The 21,836-nt window shown below is 36.5% G+C and overlaps 1 protein-coding gene across 1 annotated transcript in view; it reads right to left on the bottom strand.

Annotated features, from left to right (window-relative positions):
* Positions 1–6,810: 6,810 nt before the first annotated feature.
* Positions 6,811–21,836, bottom strand: part of LOC115226062 (centrosomal protein of 112 kDa-like) — a 148,484-nt gene continuing 133,458 nt past the window's right edge. The window contains exons 19-20 of the mRNA XM_036499862.1: positions 13,084–13,152; positions 6,811–7,058 (exon numbers count right to left, since the gene is read on the bottom strand). Of these exons, the coding sequence (XP_036355755.1) occupies positions 6,900–7,058; positions 13,084–13,152 (228 nt within the window). The 3' untranslated portion in view covers positions 6,811–6,899. The remainder of the gene's footprint in view (positions 7,059–13,083; positions 13,153–21,836) is intronic.

Here is a 21,836-nt window from a genome sequence, read left to right as displayed (position 1 = left end):
TGCTAGAAGAAAAACGACCATCTTTGGTTTCAAGATGAAAGTGTTCTTCCATCAGGATAATGCTCGGCCACATACTGCAGTTTGAATGGGAAATGATGCCCCACCCACCATATTCGTCAGACATTGCTCCATCTGATGATTAATTATTCTGGGGTCTTCAAAATCATTTGGATAGGGCCTTGCAAGTCTACCAGAGCATTGTTGAAAATGAAGGAGAGTATATTTTGGATTAAAAAAGAACTTTGTTTATCTTAATTTTGAAAAATAAAAGAAGTATAAAAAACCCCACATTATTTATGGGATGATCCAGTATATATATATATGAACAATAATAATAATAATAAGGATTATTTCGAAGTTGCATAGTATTGAGACCCCCGTCGGTCATGACTGACTGTGGGATTGTACCTAGAAAGTTACGCTCCCAAGCACAAGTCCAGGCAAGGTTGTTTATGGAAGACCAGCAGTCGCCCATGCATACCAGCCTCCCCTTTCCACGCCACCAGTGTTATCCAAAGGAAAGGCAACAGCAGATACAGCTTGGCACCTGTGACGTCGCAACTCATTTTTACAGCTGAGTGAACTGGAGCAACGTGAAATAAAGTGTCTTGCTCAAGAACACAACACGCAGCTCGGTCTGGGATTCGAACTCACAACCTCACATTGGTAAGCCTGACACTCTATCCACTGAGCCATGTGCCTTCACACACACACACACACACACATATATACAGCTTTAAATAGACCTACACATGTTTCAACTGCACCAATTAGTAATGGTTGCAACTGCAACCCTACTATAATGCCGATGCAGTTTCTTCAAGTCTTTACTTCATTTCCTTCGATTTAACTGTTTAAAGTTTTTCATTTATCTACTCTGCATGTGTGTCTTTGTGTCTGTGTTTATCACCCCATCATCACTTGGCAACCGGTGTTGATGTGTTTATGTCCCTGTAACTCAGTGGTTTGGCAAAGAGACTAATAGAATATGCACTAGGCTTAAGAATAATTCCTGGGGTCGAATTGTTTGACAAAAACACTTCAAAGCAGTGCTTGGCTGCAGTCAAATGACTGAAACAAGTAAAAGAATAAAAGAATATCGAAATTGTTTTGATACAAAATAAATTGAAATTATATTTTTATGGCACTCACTTCTCAAGACCTAGCATAAAAGCCACCACCCCACCCAGCACTGCTCCTTATGAGTTACTTGGAACCTCATTAGTACTGGTCCCATGTTAAAATCATTCAGTGCACTCTAAATTGGTTGGTGTTAGGATGGGCATCTGGACATTGAAACCAAGCCAAAGCATTGGATTTTGGTGCAATCCTCTGGCTTACCAGCTCCTGTTGAACTCTCAAACTGATGCCAGCATAGGAAACAGATGGTGATGATGATGGTAATGATGATGCTGCTGATGATAATTTATCCAGTATATCTTTCAATGGCTTGAAACAATGCACTTAATATAAACCATGTTGCATATAGGTAGTTTGTTACCTGTATAGATCTTTACTATGGAACCAGCACTCATTTCCTATATTATCTAGTTTACTTTGTGGTTCTTACAAGTAAATATATTTGTGTCTGAGAAAAATTAATATTTTCCTCAATAACTTCGTTTTTAATGATGTAAAAGTTTCAAATAAAACTTACCTATTGCTATATGTCAGTGAGAAAAAGACCTGTGGCCTTAACTACGTGTTTAGAAGACAAAGGTCATTCACTTCGTAACCTTTGTCTTCTAAATGCACAGAATCCGACTACACTTCAAAAGAACCGCAACATTCTTGTTAATGTATTTCACGTCTTGCTTGTTTATCATCGGCTGTTTGTCTGTGGCCAGTCAGTAGACAGAAGGCAAATTCTTATTAGTGGATGGAGCGTAAATTTAGCTGTGCATCAAGCAATCAATTAGGATAGGATAACCTGTGAGGTCAGCAAGTTGTAGAGAAATCTACTAAACAGAGAGTGGCTGGGACTGTGAGATGAAAGTGAAGAAGTTCATTTTGATGTTAATGATTAATGAAAGCCTGTAAGAAAGAAAGATTTTTGCTGAAGTGGAAAGTGGTGATGGTGGTGGTGGTGGTAGTTGTGGTGGTAATGGAAACAGGTGTTGGTGAGAGTAACAGTGAAAGGATTTCAATGTGTTGAGCAAAGCTAGAAGACATTAGAGGTGGTAAAGTAGGTGGGACAGGTAGTTGAGATGTTTCAGGTGGATGTTACAGGTAGGGGTGGATATAAATTTGTGGATGGTAAGAACGACAATTTATTATTATTTTTTTTTTAAAGTAGAAAACACATGTAAACAGATTAAACAGTTGCGTGATAAAATCCTAGAGGAAATAGAGAGGAGTAGAAGTAAAACCTATTTCGAAGGGAATGTTGTATAAAGATATTGAAGGATAAACTTTTTGCTGCTGTCTTTCTGTTGAAATATTCTGCCTTTGTTTCAATTAATTTTGAAAATAATGAAGTTAGTAAAATAACTGTCATTATTAAGTTAGTATTTGGAACATAAATTAGCATGAAATTTTGATGGAAGGTTTTAATTAAGATGACTTTAACCCTTTTGTTATTGTGTTTCTGTTGAAAAATACTGTCTTTGTTTTAATTAATCTTGAAAATAGTGAAAGATTTCTTAAATTAACCTTGTCATTATTAAGCTGGTTGCATGAGTGTAAAAATATAACCCTTTTGGTACTAACCTGGCCAAAACCGGCTCTGTGGTAAAATGTCTTGTTTTCATAAGTTTTGAATTAAAACATTCCACCAAACCTTAGTCACAATTTATGTTCCTAACACTAGCTTAATGATAACTAAGTTATTTTACTAAATTCTTTGTTATATTTGTTATGTTTAAAATAATTTGTTATATTTAAAATAATTGAAAGAAACATAGCATGTCAAAATAAATACAGTAACGAAAGAGTTAATAATTTCATGAAATGCACTCTATTTTTTAAAATTCTTTTACTTGTTTCAGTCATTGGACTGCAACTATTCTAGGGCACCATCTTGAAGTGGGGTTCAGTCAAACAAAGTGACCCCGGTACTTATTAAACAAAAAAAAATCTGGTACTAATTCGTTTTTTAAAATCTGATACTTATTCTATCAATCTCTTTTTCTGAACCAATAAGTTACAAGGAAAGAAACAAATCAACACAGGTTGGCAAGTGGTAGGGTGTTAAACATAAAAACTTACATGCACACACACACACACACGTACACACACACATTTTTTCTCAGCTCCTTTTCCTCTTTCATATTCCTTCTTTAGTTTTATACTTTTCTCTTCTAATGAAGGACTAGTGTCCAAAACATTCAGGCTCATTCGCTTTTTTAAGCATCAGACTAATACAGTTTTTGTTAAGACTTATCCCTTCTGTGTGTGTGTGAGTGATATATATATATATATATATATATATGCCAGTGATGACACCTAAAAAATGCCCAGTACATTCTGTAAAGTGGTTGGTATAGAAACCAAGCCAAAACATGTCTGGAGCCTGGTGCAGCTCTCCAGCTCACCAACTCCAGTCAAACTGTCTAACCCATGCCAGTATAGAAAACTGATGTTAAATGATGATGATATATCTTCCTCCCAACTACTCTGACCCACCCGTGGTAACCATATACCTCCCTCTATAGCAAGTCACCTATGTCTGTCCCTCTCTTGTACTTCAGTGTCTCAATACTCCATCCTTGAGTATTCATCTCCACTTTGTAGTGGTAGTTCTTTTCCTTTTTCTGTCTTGTGAGTTACTTGGTGACCCCCACTGGTGCTGGTGGTACAAGAAAAACATCCAGTACACATTGTTAAGTGGTTGGCACAAGGAAGGGCATCCAGCATTAGAAACCAAACCAAAACTAACATTGGAGCTCTTAGTCACCCTGTGATTTGCCATTACCTGTCAAACTGTCCAACCCATGCCAGCATGGAAAATAGACATTAAACGATGATGATGTAATGGGCTTCCACACAGTTTTCTCACAAGGCATTGGTTGGCATGGAGCTATATTATAGACACTAACCCAAAGTGTCATGGAGTGGAATTGAACCTAAAATCATCTGGTTGCAAAACAAATTTAAACACCCAGCCATGGCTGCACTTATTAAAATTGTTTTTGCTGTTTGACTCAAAGACATGGCTATACCAAATTGCAATATTCCTACAACTTTCAGCTTAGTCAGGCAGTCTTTTACTTACTGCATTTGTAATAACTTGAAAGTTATTACAATGCATGTTTTTTTCCACTCAAGCAATTTTACATTTTCTTTCACATTTCAATGAGCATCTCTCTGTTTGGATAATCTCCAACTATTTTGTAATTAAACTTCGTCCTGTAATCAGTTTTTTTTTCTCTAAATTCTTTACATTTCCATTAAAAATATATTTTTAAGTAATACTTGTTCATTAGAGTATGTAATGAAGATTCTAATTAATGGGATTGAGGCATTGTTTCCAATTTCCAACTCTGCAACAATTGATGCAACCATAAAACAATAGTATAGTTTATATCATCATCTAGCAATTTTTAAAAAATTCTTTCTTTTTTTACTTTGTATACAGATGGCCATACTGTTTTTATGCTGAAAAAGAAACTAGGTGTACATCAGTTAGTTATTAAGCATTATTTTTTGTTAACATTCTTTTCAATTTTAAAAACTTTGAAAATTACAGGAATGCTTTGTAACCATTTTCAGATTGATTTTCTGAATTAAAGGTCCCAAATATAGATTTGTACACTTTTCTGCATTTAATATATATGGGTTCACCTTCCAAACCCAAAACATAAACTAATTACTGAACACCTAACAGTCAAATAATATATGTTTCTATTAAAGCTGCAAAATTATCACAAAACTCACTCTGTCAGTGACATAAAAGGCACCCATGTTGACGACACTTAAAATATACCTGGTACACTCTGTAAAGTGGTTGGTATTAGGAAGAACATGCTGGGTGTTTAAGCTTGTTTTGCTGGCATGGGCTGGACAATTTGACATGAGCCGGCCAGATAGAAGATTACACTAGGTGGCTCTCTGTTTTGGCATGTTTTTTTTATGGCTGGCTGCCCTTCCTAACACCAAACACCCCGTTGAGTGTACTGAGTGCTTGTGGCCCAAAACTAAACAGAGCTAGATAACATGACTACAATATGTTGGACAATTGTGATGTGATAATTTTGCAGATTTAATCAATGTATATTACTCTACCTTTGGTATTCATGTACTATTTTTACCACCTTGTTTTGCACTTATTTGCTCACCTGTGTTTGTGTATATATACAAATATATATAAAATATAAATGAGTAACAAAGACATATAAGTTTCAATTCAAACTGTTTCAAGTGACTCCTTTAATTGATCAATGAAAGCATTACATCATTACATTACAAAGAAAAGTGTTCTGTAATTATGTAATGCTTTTATTGATCAATTAAAAGAGTTGATTGAAATGGCCATAATGAATTGAAACTTATACATCTTTGTTATTCATTTATATTTTACTCACCTACCCTGGAATCTGCACTTCAGAAATATTTGGAAAGTATCTTTATATAAAGTACACGTCTAAACAAACAAGAGTGGATTTATTCACCATGCCAACACTGCATGAATATTGGGTGGAAAATTTCTATGTAGAGTTTGATAATCACCTGTCTGAGTGTGCAAATAAGTTCATCCTAACAAGGTGCCACAGTTTAAGTACCTAATTCAAATGAATTACACTATATATATATAATAATAATAATAATAATAAAAGCAAAATTCTGTCTGTTCATCTGGGACCCCTGTATCTTAGTCAACATTTGCTCTACATAGACATTATTATACCTTTTTTTGAAACAGGATGATCCTGGGATTGAAAACCTGCCCTTCATTCGGTTCTTGAACATCCAGCATTGGGATCTACTTTAAAAGCATTTGGATTGCTATTTCTAGCAGGTAAAGCTTGGCTGATTCATGCCATCTTGGTTGGTATTTGTTAGATGGCATCAGAAATCAAAGGGCAGATAAATGACATTTGCTTTGTTAATTTTGCTTCAAGATAAGAAGTTTGGGACAAATTGGCCAACAGTTGGAATTAAACTTGGGACTGGAACAACAGAATGATTGCACTCCATCCATCCTTAATCTCTGATCAAATACTACCGGGGCATATAGTCATTATAGACATATTGTAGTCCTGTTATTTAGCTCTCTTAGCTTGTTCCTGTCTAGTGTTTATAAGAGTAAATTTAGAACTTTATTGCTAGATGTTTTGATAACACTGTAACAAAATAAAAGTTTTTTGTCTTTGGTTAGTAGGAGTTATTTCCTATTTGCTTCAATCTAGAAGCAAAGGAAATGACCACAGCTCCCTTCAAACTTAGCTTTTGTGGCCTGGACATCAACGTTTTGAAACTGACCTATTTTCCAGGACATTTCAGACAGATTCAGCGCTGAGTTGTTGAAGCGATTAAGCATCATCTTTTAATATCTGTCTTCTAAGCTGGCATTAGTTGGACAGTTTGGCAAGAACCAGCAATTTTGATTACATTAACCCCAGTATTTAACTGGTACTTATTTTATTGACCCCCTGAAAGGATGAAAGGCAAAGTCAACCCTGGTGGCATTTGAACTCAAAATGTAAAGACAAACATAATGCTGCTAAGCATTTTGCCCAGCATGCTGATGATGATGATGATTATGATGGTGATGGTAGTGGCAGCAATGATGATGATGATGATAAAGGGTAGCGTTTATGAAAAAGAAACAGAATAAAATCTTCCCACCAATAAATAAACAGAAATCAAACATTTTGTTCCATTTTTTTTTTCTGTTTTTATTTATATATATGGAAGAAATGTTGAAAATGCGTTTTGTTTCTGCAAGTGTTGAGTCAAAATTAAGGTGAAGCTATTGGTTTGTATGTTGGTTCTGGATAAGAGTAACTTGGACTATAGAATCCCTTAATTGTTTCTCGACGGTCGTTTTGTAATAAAGTAACCCGTTTTTGGAGAGCTGACACTTGTATTTTCAGTGATCGAATCGTTTCTTCCAATTCCTGAAAAAGAAAGAAGAAAATTGTTGGTGGAAGTTATTTAGTCACGTTTTGACATATTCTGTCCCAATACAGTATTAAATGTTCATAATACATAGATAACAATGCAAATTACCAGATTAATTTCCATGGGATCAATGCTGTTAATGAGCCCCAGGCCAACACCAAACTTAGAGAGTGGATTTGGAAGACAAAAACTAAAAGAAGCCTATTTTTTTTGTGTATGTGTGTACCAGACAAGGATTCTGGATTATTTTTCCATTCTTTTAAATTTAATTTTTGAGAACAGTCAGGTTCATTTTTAGTATTCTTGTTTGTGAGAGCATTTGAGTTTATTTCAGATATTCTCATTTTAAAAATCATCTCCGGCTAATCGTTGAGAGGACATTGGTGTTACCTTGGTGGAGGTTTGCGCTCTCTGAGTGTATTTGTTGGAATAATACTGATGCCTAACATAGGGCCCCAGGCCTCAAAGTTAAAAGAAGGGAACAGTCTTGTGTTCTGACCTTAGTATTTGACTGGTACTGATTATCACTCAAGTACTGGATGGGAAATCTATATAACCAATTATTGTGCCATATTTGAGACCTTTGACCATGTAAGAACTGAATAATCATTTCTAATTTAGGCACAAGGTCAGCAATTTTTAAGTGGTGGGAGTAGTTTAGTTGATTTTGTCATTGCTTCCCCCATTTGCTTGGCTGGTACTTTATTTTATTGACTTCGACAGGATTTGAACTCAGAACTTAAGTCACCATAACTAAAAATAGTGCCAGGCATTTTGTCCAATGCCCCTTATGATTCTGCCAATCCATCGTTTCTAACACAGACACAAGGCCAGAAATTAAGAAGTGAGTTAACTCAAATTCAAATCAACCCCCAATACATGGCTGGTACTTTATTTTATCACCATCAACCCTGGATGAAAAGTTAAGTTAACCTCAACTGGATTTGAACAGACATCATGAGACATTTCATCTGATGTTCTACCCTTTGTGCTAATCCACCACCCAAACATGGCAATTATCAATGAGGAGGAGGCTGTAGATAGCATGTAGAATAAAAAAAGAAAACCAGGTTAGACTCTCTGCAACACCGAATTTCCTATCAAGGTTGATAACATTTTCCCAACCATCTGGATGCATAATCAGTGATGTTTTCTAGGATCATTATGTGTTTCTTATGTTGAAAGGACCCCTTCTCCCAAGTGACCCAATCAGGGTTTGTTCAAACCCTAGCTTGTGTCCAATTAGCTCTAAGTCTTGTAGCACTGCTCTTTCCAGGACCTTTGCACCACCTGATTCATAACTACTTTGAAGCAGCTTTTGCTGCTTCCACAGGCAACCTATAATGCCAAGCATGTTGTAAGCTTAGTAGAGGGACTGTCCTACAAACCCTCTACATCCCAACCTCAATGAACTCATACTTTACCCATCACCCATTGCTTTTAAGAAGAATTGCTAAAGAATTTAGCAAAGTCAATTGACTATTGTCAAACTATCGTTCTGGTAGCATAAAACGGTGGTGCTGTGCAAGAGGCAATCAATATTCATGATGATTATGCAATTAGCATATAATATGGTACAAGTTTACAAAACTACTGTACACTCTACTAATCAGATAAAAACCCATTAGCTTTTCTCTACATTCCTCCACTGCAGAAAAGCCTTTTTAAGTTAAAGAATTATTCATAAAAAAAATAACAAAAACAATAAAAACAACAACAGCAATAATAATAATAGTAATAATAATAATAATAATAATATAATAATAATAATAATAATAATAAAACAAAAAAAAACTAACACTTTTCAAAATAATTTTAATACTTGGTGTTGAGTGATAAAGCTACCTGGTACATAACATAGTATTAATGATAAAATATATAAAAAAAACAACAAACAAACCAAATAACAAACAAGAGATGATGGCTTTCAACATGTTATTGGTACAAATATATAATGGTTCTAAATGAGATCGTTTCATGTTTGTTTATTTATTAGAAAACTGTTGATATTTTTTCATGTTTTCAATTGACAATTTCTTTTTATATTCAAGCTACTTTATAAACATTAAAATGTCTTGTAGTTATATATGTGAAAATGAGAATTGATGAAAAAACAGAAAAAAAAAATGTTAAAGTTATATGTATTGATACATATACACACTTAGTATTGAATTTATTAGGTTCATTTTAATAAAAAAAAAAAGGAAACAGAAAAACTAGTTGCATATACAAGAAGCAGCAGACACAAAAACACACACATACACACACACAGCCATGTAAAACATAGAGGAGTCGTTTGACTTTTTACATCATATATATGTCTATGCAAATCAACCTAACAGAGCCCATCCCTCTCTAAGTTGTAGGATTTGTACTAAGTAATGCAAACTAATGAAACATTTATCTTTGACTTTGTTTCTGTCATTAGACTGTGGCCATGCTGGGGCACCACCTTGAAGGATTTTAGTCAAACAAGTCAATCCCTGTTCTTATTTTGTTTAGCAAGTATATGTCTGGTACTTGTTCGATCTCTTATTTATTATTATTTATTTTTTTTGCCAAACCATTAGGTTACACGGACATAAACAAACCAGCATTGGTTGTCAAGTGGTGGTGGAAAAAAAAACACAGACATAAAGACACACATAGACATGTACACACACACACACACACAAACACACACACAGCCATGTAAAACATAGAGGAGTCGTTTGACTTTTTACATCATATATATGTCTATGCAAATCAACCTAACAGAGCCCATCCCTCTCTAAGTTGTAGGATTTGTACTAAGTAATGCAAACTAATGAAACATTTATCTTTGACTTTGTTTCTGTCATTAGACTGTGGCCATGCTGGGGCACCACCTTGAAGGATTTTAGTCAAACAAGTCAATCCCTGTTCTTATTTTGTTTAGCAAGTATATGTCTGGTACTTGTTCGATCTCTTATTTATTATTATTTATTTTTTTTGCCAAACCATTAGGTTACACGGACATAAACAAACCAGCATTGGTTGTCAAGTGGTGGTGGAAAAAAAAACACAGACATAAAGACACACATAGACATGTACACACACACACACACACACACACACACACACACACAAACACATAAAAAGGTGAGAGCTAAATATGCTCCGTATAGAAAACAGGTGGTAGTGCTCAAATGAACTTAAATTTGAACACTGAATTCTTCATCTTGGAATAGGTCTATGGCATCAAGAGTGGCTATAAGAGAAACAAAGGTGATCTGATATGGAGGTAGTGATACCGATAAACACAATTAGGGTTCAGATATATATACAGATATACATACATCTATAAATCTATCATCATCAACATTTAATGGTTAGGATGGCTTGACAGGAACTGGCAAGACCAGGGGCTACACTAGGTTCTATAGTGTGTTTTGGTTTGGTTTCTATAGCTGGATGTCCTTCCTAATGCCAACCACCTTACAGAGTGGATGCTGGTGCTTTTCACATGGCACCAGCACCCACACCAATGCTTTTTATGTGACACCTTGGTTTTAGGATCACAATTCTGTTGTGGTGGTCAGGTCTTCTTGAGTACAGTAGTGCTCCACATATCTCAGTCCTCTGTATTTCCTATGTAAGGTTCAGCATTTTGAGATATATATGGCCATCATCATTTATCATTATTTTTCCATGCTGGTATGGGTTGGATGGTTTGACCAGAGCTGGCCAGGTTCCATGTCTGTTTTGGCATGGCTTCTACAACAGGATGCTCTTCCTAACACCAATCACTTGAGAGTGTACTGGGTGCTTTTACACACCACCAGCATAGATGCATTTACGTTGCACTGGTACAGGTGCTTTTTACATGGGACCAGCACCTATGAGCCCTCAGCATTGGGAACACTCAGCTAGAGAGGGATGTAGGGGACAAGCCTGTATGCAAGGACAACCAGGCTTCTATTTAGCTTGACGTGTCTTTTCAAGCACAGCAAACCACCAGGAATCTCGGCCTCCTGTCATCTCCTCTGTGAGTCCCAATGTCTTTCTGGGTCTACCCCTCCCACATGTTCCCTTAATGCAACTGTTATCATTCATATGCATACCATGCCAGCACAATCTTCTCTCTTGCACACTACATCTGATGCCTCGTACACCTAGTTTTTCTCTGAAATTACTTACACTCTGTCATATGTGCACACTGACATTACCCATCTAACAGAGCATACTGGCTTCATTTCTTTCAAGCCTTTGCATATCCTCAGCTGTTATAGCCCATGTTTCACTGCCATGTAGTATAGCTGTTCATACACAGGCATCGTACAATCTGCCTTTTACTCTGAAGGGAGTCTATTTTTTGTTCAAACCTGGTATTTAATGTACCTGTACATCTGCCACATATAAAAACTACTTTCTCTGCTAGTCTTCCCGTGATACTACTGCACCTCTTATGGGTCCATAGCTTGCACTGAGTATACCATATGGAGATTCTCCTTACACTTCTACCAATTGAGTAGGGCCATCTCCCTGAAGATATCTGTGATTTGTCTGTTTTCCTATTTATCAAGGCTTTGGTCTTTGCTAAATTAAATCTAAGGCCCTTTACACACATGGCAGGCTACCACACAGTTTCCACCTACCAAATTCACTCACAAGGTGTTGGTAGGTTTGGGGGCTACACTCAAACACACTTGCCCAATGTGTCATGCAGTGGGACTGAACCCAAAACCACATGGTTGGGAAGCAAGCTTCTTAACCTTACAGCCATATCTGCACCTTGCTAATTATTCAGAGCTGTAGTGAATGAAGGAACTGAGCATTTTTTAAACCATGGTACCTATTTTTAAATAAATGAATTGAGATAGCAAGAATTATATGTTTCAGATATAGACATAGTGCAGTGTAATAAAACAAAGGTGTAACTATTTGGAAAATTGGCCATACCCAATATACAGAAAAGGAGTAGGTAAGAATTACCTACTCTATACAGTATAACCAATGTAAACTAAGGATGCATGAGAGGTGCAGTGGGATCACAAGCAGGTAGGCATCAGGTGTGGCAGATACACTATGTTGATTAGTAGCAGGAGTACATGTGAAATAAATTCCACCTAATACTTAGAAGGCTCTCTAGAGCTATTTGTATTTCCATTTATGTGTTGATGTATATTATACAGTAATATTCTTTGTGTTGTGTCCAAAACATATCTGCATCTTCTAAGCAGTGGTATAGCTGCTCACTCATTGCTCACCCTGTGACTGGATTGGTAGTATCATCATCAACTTGGCTACAAAGGCAATGGTGGTGATTTAGAGAGGCATCAACTTGACAGGTCATCTTCATCATCATTTTAACATCCTCTTTTCCATGTTTGCAAGGGTGAGGAGGAAGTCTTTTGCAAACAGATTTTCTACAACCTGATGCACTTCCTGTTGCCGACCCTCATCTGCATCCAAATAAGGTAATATTTCCCTTTGGTCAGGCATGTTCTTGTGGAAAATTGGAAACAAACAACATTGCTTGTGTGATAACAACTACCATACAATGTCAAGAAAAAAGAAGACATAAACACACACACACACCCACACTGGACTTCTCTCAGTTTCCATAAACCAAATCTATTCAAGGCTTTCGTTGGTCCAAGGCTACAGTAGAAGACACTTGTCCAAAGTGTCACACACCGGTACTGAATCTGAAACCACATGGTTGAGAAGCAAACATCTTACCACACAGCCATATCTGAAAGTCACTGTAAGAATTACAGCAGAATGCTTAATAAGAGGATTAGGCTAGATTAGCAGTTTGGGTTTAAGCAAGAGGATGGAGAACCACCAATCCAGTCTTCCTAGTAAAACAACTACACAAGAAATATTTAGCTAGGAATAAGCTACTCCACCTAGCTCTTGTTGACCTGGAAATGATGCTTGAGAGAGTTCCATGTCACTAAGAAAACTAGGGTCAGATAAATGGTTTGTGTGAGAACTCCGCATGTATAGAGGTGTCATTAGCAAGTTGTGAGTTAATGAGTTCAGGGAGGAATTTACCTTGAAATTTGGCTTATCTCTGGGCTCAGTTTTCAACACCACTCCTCTTTGATGACGTAGTTCTAATACCTGAATTAGTTGAAAATTTAAAGAGGAAATTCTAGATTTGGATGCAAAAGCATAGAATTGAGAGGCTTTAAAGAAAACCTAGCAAAGACCAAAGTTTAATTAGCAGGAAAGAAAATAGGACCCTACTTGTTAGGAAAATCACCATGCCCAATATGCAGAAAAGGAATAGGTAAGAATTACCTACTCTATATAGTGTAACCAATGTAAACCAATGTAAGGATGCATGAGAGGTGCAGTGGGATTACAGGCAGGTAGGCATCAGGTGTGGCAGATACACTATATTGATTAGTAGCAGAAGTGCATGTGAAATAAATTCCACCTAATGCTTAGAAGGCTCTCTAGAGCTATTTGTTTTTCCAATTATGTGTTGATGTATATTATACAGTTATATTCTTTATGTTATGTCCAAAACATATCTGTATCTTCTAAGTAGTGGTATAGCTGCTCACTCATTGGGAAATATTTCAGCAATGAATTAGATGACCAGTGACAGTTAGTTACATTAGGCTTTGAGACAATACCTTCAAAGTAAGATATCTTCTGATTCAGAACCAAATCGATGAGTTATCTGAACAACTGTTGGGTACTTCAAATAACATTGTGATCAGTAGCATATTCATAAACTGATCATTAATCAAAAGTGAAATACAAAACACTGTTTTTATAAGAAAAAAATGTAATGTTTAACTGAAAAATACTTTAAATGAATTCTGAATGACAAGATCTTGAGTGAATGTGAGAATTGGTGTTCAAGTGTAGGCATGATAACAAATTCTACATACAGAATTCTTAAAACATGTATGTGGTCTAGCCAAGAGTTCTAAGAGTTGTTATCAACTGAGCTTGCTCCAGTCAACTATGAAGTGGTATCAAAATGTCCTTGAACTAGTTATGTTTAATGAAAAATAACTTATTTACCTAAATATCATTTCCTTCAAAATAGTTATCTTGCACAGCGATACACTAGTCCCAGCATTCCTGCCACTTTGGGAATCCGGTCAAGAAGTCGTTTTCCATAACCAAGTTGAGGACCTTCCATGATTCGCTCTGGATTTTGACAATGGTATTAAGATAGTGACTTCTGAGCTGCATTTTCACCTTGGGGAAGAGATAGAAGTCTGCAGGGACTAAATCTGGTGAATAGGGTGGGTGTGGAAGCAATACTATGTTGTTTTTGGCAAGAAACTCATGAGTGAGGAGAGCTCAGTGAAGAATCCAATTCTTCGTGCTTCACAGATCCAGTTGCTTTTGCTGAATGTCCTCCCGCAAATGCTTCAAAACATTTCAGTAGAACTCTTGATTGACAGTGTGGCCCTGGAGGATGCCTCAATTCTCAATGCACAATACCACATTTCCAGGGGTGACACACATGACAGGTCTTTCAGGGACAATCTGCTTTTGAAGCACCTGTGCCACTTGAAACATTGCATAAAACCCATTGCCATATCACTGTAAACTTGCTGAAGCATGCTCAATGTCTCTGTAGCAGACTTCCCAAGTTTAAAGCAAAATTTCACACATACACATGATCACACAAAAACACAAATTTCACAACGAAGTAGACACAGGAATGTCTCTTGGCATGCTGCCTCATGAAGGCCACTGCTAGCTCTTACTATGCACACAACTGTGTGCTGCCCTCTGTTGGTGTACTACAGAACTAGACTGGGAACTATTTGATACCACCTGAATAACCTACACAGATGATTTATTTATAGTAATCAAATGTTTGTGTTGTACTTTAAGCTCACTCCCTCATATCAGATCAACACTTCCTGTAAAGGTGCATGGTGTGCGTGCATCAGATATTGAAGTGATTGCATGACTAGATGTCTTCTTGAAATTATAGGCTGTGTAACCAAAATAGCTAATAGAACTCTTGAAATAATTGTAGTGTTCAGTTATATGAATAAATAATAAACTCTACGACATGTACAAAATACTTATTTGCATTACACTCTCAGGCTTAATGCCCTCCAGGAAATTGGGTAGACAAATGGTCTGTGAATACTAAATTTTTCTCTGATGAAGAATGACGAGTGACTTCAGGTTCAGAACTATATAGATTCAAACGGACAAAAAAAAATGTGGAGAAAGAGGATAAGGAAACTGAAAGATCTCTTTGCTACATATAGGCTCAGAGAATTGTAGGGAACATACATATTGAGGAGGAGAAGGAGACAGAGACCTATAACGTAGGAAAACCAGGGGTTTCTACAAGACAGCATGTTGTGAAGTACTGATCATATCTGTTTTAAAGCATGGTACTAGCTAAATAGGAGTCAAGGCAGTTGTTGAATGGTACAGCATTTAGTTATAAAAGCCCAAGAGACAAGCTTGGAAAGACTGGACGAAAGAGGAATGAAGGGAATAATATCCAGTAACTTGAAGAGGAGCTAGACATCAGGTATACACAGCAGCTGAAATCAAGTGCTATGGCAATGTACTGTAACATAAATATCAGGGGTGTGAGGTGTTCCAGATTGCCTGTTCTCTTACAAACAAATCTCTTAGGACTGACAATATACTTGCTTAGCTACTGTGGGGAGAGAGAGTGTGTGTGTGTTCATTTGTGAGCACCAGTATATCACCCACCAATGTAAAAATACTAGCAAATGGTAGAGGTAGTTGGTAAAGCTAGTATTTAATTGTTTCTAATATATGAACACAATTTGAAATATGTGGGAATGGGATTTGTTAATTACATTAACCCCAGTACTTCAACCAGTACTTTATTTTATTGTCATGAGAAGGATGAAATTCCTTGGTGAGACTTGAAATCAGAATATAAAGAGTTAGAAGAAATAATGCAAAGCATTTTATCTGATGCTGAAATGATTCTGTCAATCCAAACTGCTATATAATGACAGATTGTCAATAAAGCTTCTACGTAATGATGCATATCGTTGGCAAAGCTGCTATTTAATGGTCCAAATTATTGATAAAGCTACTGTTCAATGGCACAGATTGTTGGTAAAGCTACTTTGTAATGAAATAAATTGTTGGTAAAACTTCTATGTAATTGTAGAGATTATTGGTTACTATACAATGACACCGACTGATGATAAAGCTACTTTTAATAGACAGATGACTAGGAAAGTTGCTATCTACTGATATATATTAGTCAAGACATTGTATCAAGACAGATGTTGGTAAAACAAATATATGATGAAAGAGAAGGTTGGTAAAGCTATTATAAACAATGAGATCATCTGTGATAATAGTAGAAGCATGTCCACTTTTTTTGTTATTAGTAATGTCCTGGCTAAGGTGTTGCTTCAGAGACTCATTATCAGCCTTCTTGAGGCAATGTTGCCTGAATCACAGTGTGGATTTAGAGAGAGAATAGAAGCATGACTGCCATGGTCACAGCCTGGCAACTTCAGAAACAGTGTTGAAGGATGGGAAGTGGAACAACATTGGAACTTGTTTATAGCCTCTGTAAACTGCTGCAAAAAAAGCAAAAAGGAAAGAAAAGCTTTTACAGGATGTTCTCTCCAGTTTTCCTGTATTAAATAATATGTTAACCCATGCTAGCATGGAAGACATGTTAAATAATGATGATCCTCAGTCAGTTCCACAATGGGATAACTCCTTGGGTGACCATAGAAAGATAGCAGTCCAAGCCCTTCCTTGAATACACAAGGGGTGAGGCAGTGTGTGCTAGCACCAGGTCTCTTTAACATATTCCTCCTGTGCATCACCAGGCTTCTTAGAAGCAGTGTAACAATGGACTTTAGACTAAACGCCAACCTTGCTAACACAAGAAGGTTCCATGCAACCACTAAACTCTGCTAAAAGCAAGTCCTGAAGCTGCAGTATGCAAATGACTGTATTCTTATCACTCAGGAGGATCTTCAGACTGTCCTTGTTGCTGTGGTGGTGAGAGCACATAGCAGGCAGAGGCTGATTGTCAACACTACTAGGACAGACGGTGGTCTGTCCATGGAGTTCTACTGTTCCACCAACTCCATCTGCCTTTTGCTGTTTATGATGAACAGTTGCTAGAGATGGCACCTTTTAAAACTGGGTAGCATTGATAATGACATTCAGAGTTGTACTAATCAAACATCAACTGCCTTTGGGCGATTTTGGTGCAGAGTTCTTTTTTTTTTTTTTCAGAACAAGAGCCTTCATTCCTCCCCAAAAGTTGATACAGACCCCAAGTGGTCAGTATCAAGATTTTTTCCCCATGACTTGTGAAGCTTGAGTTATTACCAGGATTTCTACCACAAACACATCTTGGGTTGTGGCACCACAAACACATCCTGGTCATGCTACCATAAACACATCCTGGGTCGTGTACCTTGCACTGTGATATCTGTAAATATCAACTGCAAAAGTAGTGATGCAATGATTACTCACTACCAATTGCAGTGGTTGTAGTACATAATAAAGATTTCTCTGTGATGGGTGCCTTGCAAAGTGGTACATGGCCAGCTACTGCATCGTTGGAGTTCAGATTGTTGGTAAAGATACTATGTAATAAATAATAAATGCGCCCTTTTAAAGCCTAGCATTGCCTGGTCCAGGAATCGAAACCACAATCTTACGATCTTGATGCTGACACTCTAACCACTAAGCCACGCGCCTCCACAAAGATACTATATAATGGTTTCAAATTTGGGCACAAGGTCAGCAATTTTGGAGAGTGGGGGATAAGATTATTCTCCCCTCCCCCCCCGGCGCTCAACTAGTACTTATTTTATAGACCCCAAAAAGGATGGAAGGCAAAGTTGACCTGGGTGGAGTTTGAATTCAGACTGTAAAGATGGATGAAATGCCACTAAGCATTTTCCCCAGTGTATTAATGATTCTGCCGGCTCGCCTATAGTAAGACATAGCTGGTAAAACAACTATGTGGAAGATGTTGCTGCTAACCACATCACTTAGCAACAGTTGTATGAAGGTGAGGGTTTATATGTTAGTGATGAAGAAGGCAACCAGAAGAAAACCCTGGAGAAATGCAACAATAGTTTCCACCACCCCCTTGTATCCATGCACCCTTCCCCACACAACAGTGTTTGTGGGCCAGCATTAAACTGTTCTGTTATGAAAGGTCTCACTATTAAGGGAGTGGATGTGGTTATTATATTGTGATGGGTAACTAAAAAAGAAATGGATTTCTAAACAGTCTGTGAATCTCTTTAAGTATAGTCTATGATGGTTAGCAGCAGTAGTTTTCCGTTGTGGATTTTGATTGATTTTGAGTTTGTTTCTCCATCAAACATCAACTGATGACTACTACCTGGCTTTCTCTCAGTATACCTGTCATTTACTTTGATGCTGCTAAATATCGAACATCCATTGAAATAAACTGGTTGATGGTGTAATGCATATTATGTTAACAGGCATATATAATGAGGCAATAATTATATACAGCAGACAGGCAAAAATATCATCAACCATGCTTTGTGTGTTAAAAATATCTTTGCTTATTTGACGTGTTTAATTATTGCTACATTTCTTCCATACCCTTGCAACTTTACTGACCTATCCTTTCTGATCCTTTATCCTTATTCTCTCTCTTATATTCACCTTGCACCTTGAGGGTATGCCCTCACCATCTCTTTCTCTCTTTCCAGTTGGGGAAGTCATGTATCACCTTTTCAGCAAGACATTTGTTCCTGTTCCTCTCTTGTACTTTAACCTCCTGAAGCTACCCCGCTCTATACTACTCCTGTATCATTTGAAGAGTCTTGTTTTGTGAGTTTTTTGGTGACCTCACTGGTGCTGGTGCCATATAAAAAACACTCAGTGCACTCTGTAAAGTGGTTGGTGTTAGGAAGAGCATCCAGCTATAAAAACCATACCAAAACAGATGACTAGAGCCTGGAGCAGCCCTCTGGCTTGTTACTTTCTAATGACGCATTCAGCCCATGCCAACATGGTAAATGAATGTTCAACAAGGATGATGATGATGATGATGATGATGATGACAAGCTTCTTGCTAGCCTCTCCAGATTAGCATAAATGCTCATCTCTCATGACCATGCTGCATCATACATTTTATGCATGTTTTGTACACTTTCTGTGTAACTATAGGCAACAGTCCCTTTCTTTCTTTTCTTTGTTTCTCTCTCTCCATTTGTGTACATTTGGTTGGTGCAAGGAAGGGCAGGGTATCCAGCAGTAAAAACCATATCAAAGCAGACAGTCGAGCATGATACAGTTCTTGAACATGTCAGACTCTGTCAAATTATCCAACCTATGTCAGCATGGAATATGGATGTTGTTAAGTGATGATAATGATATAAATGTGTGTGTTTAAGAGTCATCTATTATTTGTTTGCCAGGCAAGCCATGATCAAGTAGATTTACGATAAAAGGTATTCCAGCTATGCTCATCCCCTCTTTTTCTGAGACAAGGTGTACACTAAGCTGTACTAGCCACTGCATCACATACTGAAACCAAAGATGTAGTGACTATTTCTAGCAGATCGAGCAATTACAGAAAGACCCATTTGCTGGGTTATAGGTCCCTAATATGACAATGAGGGAGTCACTCAAGTGTATACTTTTATAGTTTATCTTTTATTCATTTCAATCATTAGACTGCAGCCATGCTGGGGCACCAACTTGGAGAATTTTTAGTTAAACAGGTAAATCCCAGGATTTCTTTTTATACCTAGTTATTTATTCTCTTGGTCTCTTTTTTCTGAAACACTAAGTTGTGGGATGTCAACAAAAAACACCAGTTAAGCAGTGGTGGAGGACAAATGTGCACACACACACACACACACACACATATATGTACATGATGGGCTTCTTTCAGTTTCCTTCTATCAAATACACTCACAAGGCTTTTTCCAACATGGGACTATAGTAGAGGACACTTGCCCAAGGTGTCACACAGTGGGACTGAACCTGGAATCATGTGGCTGTGAAAACTTCTTACTATACAGCCATACCTGCCCTTAAAAAGAACAAAACAAATGAAACAAGGAATACATCCTCTTCCCTCACCCTACTCCTTAATTCAACCCCCACTTCCCGCCACTATCTCTGAAAACCATCCAGTAAATATTTTAGTGGTCAAGGGTTTGAGATCACAATTGTTAATTATTTACACCCTAAAATTTCTTTTATTTTATGTTATTTATTTTAAGTTTTATGCTTTATTATCTAAATCTAAAAGAGAAAAAAAAGTTTGGCTATTGAAAAGCCAGGAATAAAAATTTAGGCTCTCTGGCTTTAGAACGAATTCCTCTGATGAGATTTCAGCATTCTGACGACATTAACAACGTTTGCTGATAATTTGATAAAAATTTGAAAATACCTCTTGGTTGATCTTGAGGAAGTTTACAGGATAGATTAAAATCAATTTTGCCAGATACTTATGACATCAAAGAAGCCGCACAAACAACGCGCACACACACAGACAAACACATTGAGACAAACAAACACATACATACACACAGCGATCATCATCGCTGTCATCATCACCATCATCATCATCATTACATTTCATTTATATTTTTTTAGCAATAATAATAAAACGCCATTGGAGTAGTAGAGGGGGTGTTTTGAAGTAGTACGGTATATTTTTGAAGTACCACACACACAATAAAGAAGTTATTGTTATTATTATTATTTTTGGTTTTGTTTGTTTGATTTTCAAAGGAGAGAAATGTTGTAATCAGTTTACTGATTGCATTTTTTTTGTATTTTGTATTTTTTTATTATTTTATTTTATTGTTTTTTTTCCTTTGCCAACCACATATTAATCGAAAACCTGTGAAGTTTAATCAAAGGCAGAAGTTCAAAATCAAGGAAGAATTGAGTCTTTGATTTTGTCTTTAGTTATCAATGAAATATGAGATGAAGAAAGGGTGGTAGGCTGGAAAACAATGAAAGAGGATAAAAATCTTTTGCAAGAGAGATGAAGAAAGAACCAATCAATGCTCTAAAAATATAGTATGAAGATCACAAGAAAAAAAAAAACCTTCAAAGAAGTAAAGAATGGAAAAAGAAACGACAAGAACAAGAGAAATATATTCAGTCGATTCTGATTCTGGGGGACTATAATTGGAGATAGAAAAAGATATGTGATGATGGTCAACCCAGCAGTGTGGATATAATTGGTAAAATTCTTTGATTGCAATCTCTCTTCTTTGTTACTATTCAATTTTCTTTCTTTTATTCTTTTACAGATTCCGGGTTAGTTTTTGTTGTTGCCCCAACCATGGTTAAAATTTGTTTTTATTTGTATTTATTATTGTTATTATTATTATTATTTTTTGGCTATTCAAATTTAGTCACAGTAGCTATGGTAACAAGATGCAGCAGCTATTTATAGGACAGTTAAGTTGCAAGAGATTCTTTTGAAAGTTACCATCAGATACAGTTATGGCTAAAATGCTTTTCTGTTTGTTATATTATTATTATTATTATTATTATTATTATTATTATTACTACTACTCTTATTTTATATCACAAAATATTTGAAACTTGTTAACTTCTCTTTCAAAAAAACTATTCAAGAGGTAAAGGGATGACGAACAAATGGAGCAGCATTTAGACTGTTGATATTGATTATGCAACGCTGCCCATACGGAAACAATTTCTTTTATTTTTTTTTAATAAAAAAAAAAAAGTATCATATTGTTGACTCCAGAAGTCTGGATCCAGCTATAACATATTTCTGTAAACTATTGTCTGGTTAATCAACCTTCAAGAATCTT

This window comes from Octopus sinensis, linkage group LG2 (genome assembly GCF_006345805.1).
Source record: "Octopus sinensis linkage group LG2, ASM634580v1, whole genome shotgun sequence".
Lineage (NCBI taxonomy): Eukaryota > Metazoa > Mollusca > Cephalopoda > Octopoda > Octopodidae > Octopus > Octopus sinensis.
The sequence above is the reverse complement of the archived record's forward strand: the minus strand, read 5'-3'. Positions and strand labels throughout refer to the sequence as shown.